Raw genomic sequence first — 3,205 nt, forward strand, 5'->3', positions numbered from 1 at the left:
CCCTTACTTGATCCTGTTGGTTCTTTAATCGGTTAGTCAAATAACCAACAATAGTATTTATGAAGGACCTCCAGTGTCATTTCAAATAGGTGAAGTAGAAGGAAAAAAAAAAAAGGAATGAAGGATCGTGGTGTCCTCCTCAGCAAGAAGAAGACAGAATGTTTTAGTAGGTGACCAGGATTTTTAGCTTGACCTGTGTGACCTTGAGTGTGTACCCTGCTTTCTGGCCAGTGGGACTACAGAGGGTCCTAAATAAGTCACTGAACTAAGAGGCATGAGACCTCTCACCCCGGTTCTGCTAGTTCCTGAACACAGGATCTTGGGCATGCGATCGCATCTCCCAGGGTCCTCATCAGATAGTGGGGACCTAGCCGTTGTAGCATACGTGACAGAGTTGTGCAGGCCAAGTGCAGTGCGTGTCAGTCCCCTACCTCCCTACCTCCTCCAGCTGGATTGACAATTCATTGAAATCCAGTACAGGAACTGCACACAGCACTGGGGTGGATTTGGGACTCACTGGAAGTTGGCTCCTTTCCCCTTCTCTCTCTGGAGGTATATTCCTCCATTACAGGAACTGGGGTAAATACTCAGTTCTGCGTCTGAGTTACCTGGTTTTTCCAGGGTAAAACTTAAATGCGGTGGTTTTTAGGTCCATGTTGTCATTCCTGGGGCCTTTCTGATCCTAGAGAAGTGATGGAAGGGTGCCTCTTGCCAACATGGCTAAGTAGATGCTGAGGGCAGGAATTAAAACTCAGGGGGAGGGGGATACCAGCAGATGGCATAATTGTTACATCACTGACTCCCATGTGGTCAACTGTGGTTCTAGCCCTGGACCCGGTGGCTTAAAACTCATGCTGGGCATATGTGCAAAAATCCTGAGAGGAGAATGGAAGAGAAAGGATTGTGGCATGGCCATCCCTCCTGAGGGTGGGAATGATTTCTCACTTTCTGTCTCTCTGGCAACCACACGCGCCCTATAGCAAAAATCTTTCTCAAAAAAGAGAAAAATCTAGGGGATATCAACAGATCCCGACTTGGAGTGAATTTTGGATATCTTTCCAGAAAACAATTTGCTGTTTTTATTAGTTTTCTGACCCATGGGGAAGCAGAGAAATAGGGAACAGCCAGAGCATAAGAAGCACCCAACATGTGCGGGCCCTGATTTGCCCCCAGTCCCTCATCCAGTGTGTCCAAGAGTCCGAGCCAGGCCAGTGTGTGGGAAGCAGGGTCCAGAGAGGGGAGATAACATGGCCACCAATGAACAGAAGAGTGTGGATGGAAAAGAGAAGAGAGGGGAGCTAGGAAGGAAGGGAGGGACCTGAGCAGCTGCCAGGGCTGAGGGGCGGAAGAGGCCCAGTTTCTCCGCCTGCCATGACTGGCTCGCAACCGTTTTCATCCGTTATTCCCTGGGTGGACGTGCGCTCACATTCATACTTGCCAGTGCACGCAGTGATGTCAAAGGCCCTGGGACCGGCCTCAAACACCTAGGGTGAGTCTGAGTTTGTGATCTGGGCCTAGGGCAGGTGATCATCTGTATCCCTGAGCCTCAGGTTACTTGTTTACGAAGTGGGGCCGTCTGGCGCCTACCTTGCCCTCTTTAGGTAGTGAAATACACAAACCCAGATGAACCCCCCAACACCGCCTGCACTGACCCAGCCTCCTCCACCACCAGCAGAAAACTCTGGGAGGTTGGGCACATGACCCTGCATCAAAGAATGCATGAGTGCCTCTCTGCACACAGCTCTGGGCGGGCCTGTTCTCTTTCAGCTCAGTGAATGATGGAAACTCATGGAAGATAGCAGACAAAGCAGCCCGGGGAGAGGGGAGCTTCCAGAGAGGCCCGTGACCAGGCCACAGGGACGCTGGGACTGTAGACCAAAGCCACTGGACTCTAAACCCACTGGGCACTGCAGAGACAGAGGGGTGATGAGCGAGAGGCGAGTGGTAGTGGACCTGCCTGCCAGTGCCAGCTCCAGCATGCCCCTCCAGAGGCGTAGGGTGTCCTTCAGGGGGGCACGGTCATCGTCCTCCCTGGATAGCCCCCCAGCCTCCAGGACCAACGCTGCAGGTGGCCTCGTTCTGTCGCCGGGGGTCTACGTAGGGACAGCGCCCAGTGGGTGCATAGGCGGCCTGGGTGCCCGTGTGACCCGCAGGGCCCTGGGCATCAGCAGTGTCTTCCTGCAGGGCCTGCGGAGCTCAGGCCTGGCCATGGTGCCTGCTTCAGGTATGGAGAAGGACCACGCTGCAATTGAGGACCTAGGGGGCTGCCTGGTGGAATACATGGCCAAGGTGCATGCCCTCGAGCAAGTCAGCCAGGAGCTGGAAATGCAGCTGCGGACGCACCTGGAAAGCAAGGCCGCACGCTCGGGAGGCTGGGGCGCCCTCCGGGCCTCCTGGGCCAGCAGCTGCCAGCAGGTGAGTACCGAGGCCTCTCCCGAGGCCTCTCCCCAGGGCTTGGCTGTGGGCTAGAGCTGGAGTGGGGGGAAGAGACGCCAACGGCAGAGGGAAGAAAAGCCATGAGAATGCTCAATGTTCATGCTGACAGTAAGGGCCGCTTTTACCAAGGTTCACCTGGGTTGGCCCACGCCAGTTCCTGTACGCGCCTCCGCTCCTGTAACGCCCAGAGCAATGCCATGTGGCAGGTCATTCACCGACTGCTTTTGTCAGGTGGGGAAACGGGCACGTAATTTTCCGAAGATCTCAAAGCTAGTAGAGAGGATGGAGCTGGCATTTCAGCCTAAATGCTGCTGGCTCCAAAGTCGTGCTTGCCTCACCGCCTGGCCTGCCTCTGTACACTTCTTTGTTGAGAATGGGTTTTCACAGTCATTTCCAATTGCATACTATCAAATGAACGTGTTTTTAAAAACAACGAGTAGATGGAGCCAGCTGGTGTGGTGCGTACGTGGGCGAATCCCATATGGCTGACTGCTCAGTTTGAGTCCCTGACCCAGCAGCTTGAGAAACACACCAGGTGTGTGGGCATGCATGCCCCAAATCCCGGGGGTGGGGGAGGTGGTCTGCCAGGTGGCATAGTGGTTAAGAGAGCTGGCCACTTGCACAGTTCAAGCCCCAGACTTGGTAACTTAAAAAACAGCCAAGCGAATTTACATATATACCCAAAATCCTGAGAGGAGAATGGGAGGAGAAGGGATTGTAATGTGGCAAACCCCTCGAGGGTGCTTTCTCTCTCTCTCTCTCTCTCGTT

At 54.0% G+C, this 3,205-nt stretch overlaps 1 protein-coding gene across 1 annotated transcript in view; it reads left to right on the plus strand.

The window, feature by feature from the left end:
* Positions 1-1,926: 1,926 nt before the first annotated feature.
* BFSP2 (beaded filament structural protein 2) overlaps positions 1,927-3,205 on the plus strand; it is a 91,642-nt gene continuing 90,363 nt past the window's right edge. The window contains exon 1 of the mRNA XM_006169271.2: positions 1,927-2,415. Within this exon, the coding sequence (XP_006169333.1) occupies positions 1,927-2,415 (489 nt within the window). The remainder of the gene's footprint in view (positions 2,416-3,205) is intronic.

The sequence above is a fragment of the Tupaia chinensis genome, unplaced genomic scaffold, assembly GCF_000334495.1.
Source record: "Tupaia chinensis unplaced genomic scaffold, TupChi_1.0 Scaffold146961_1, whole genome shotgun sequence".
Lineage (NCBI taxonomy): Eukaryota > Metazoa > Chordata > Mammalia > Scandentia > Tupaiidae > Tupaia > Tupaia belangeri.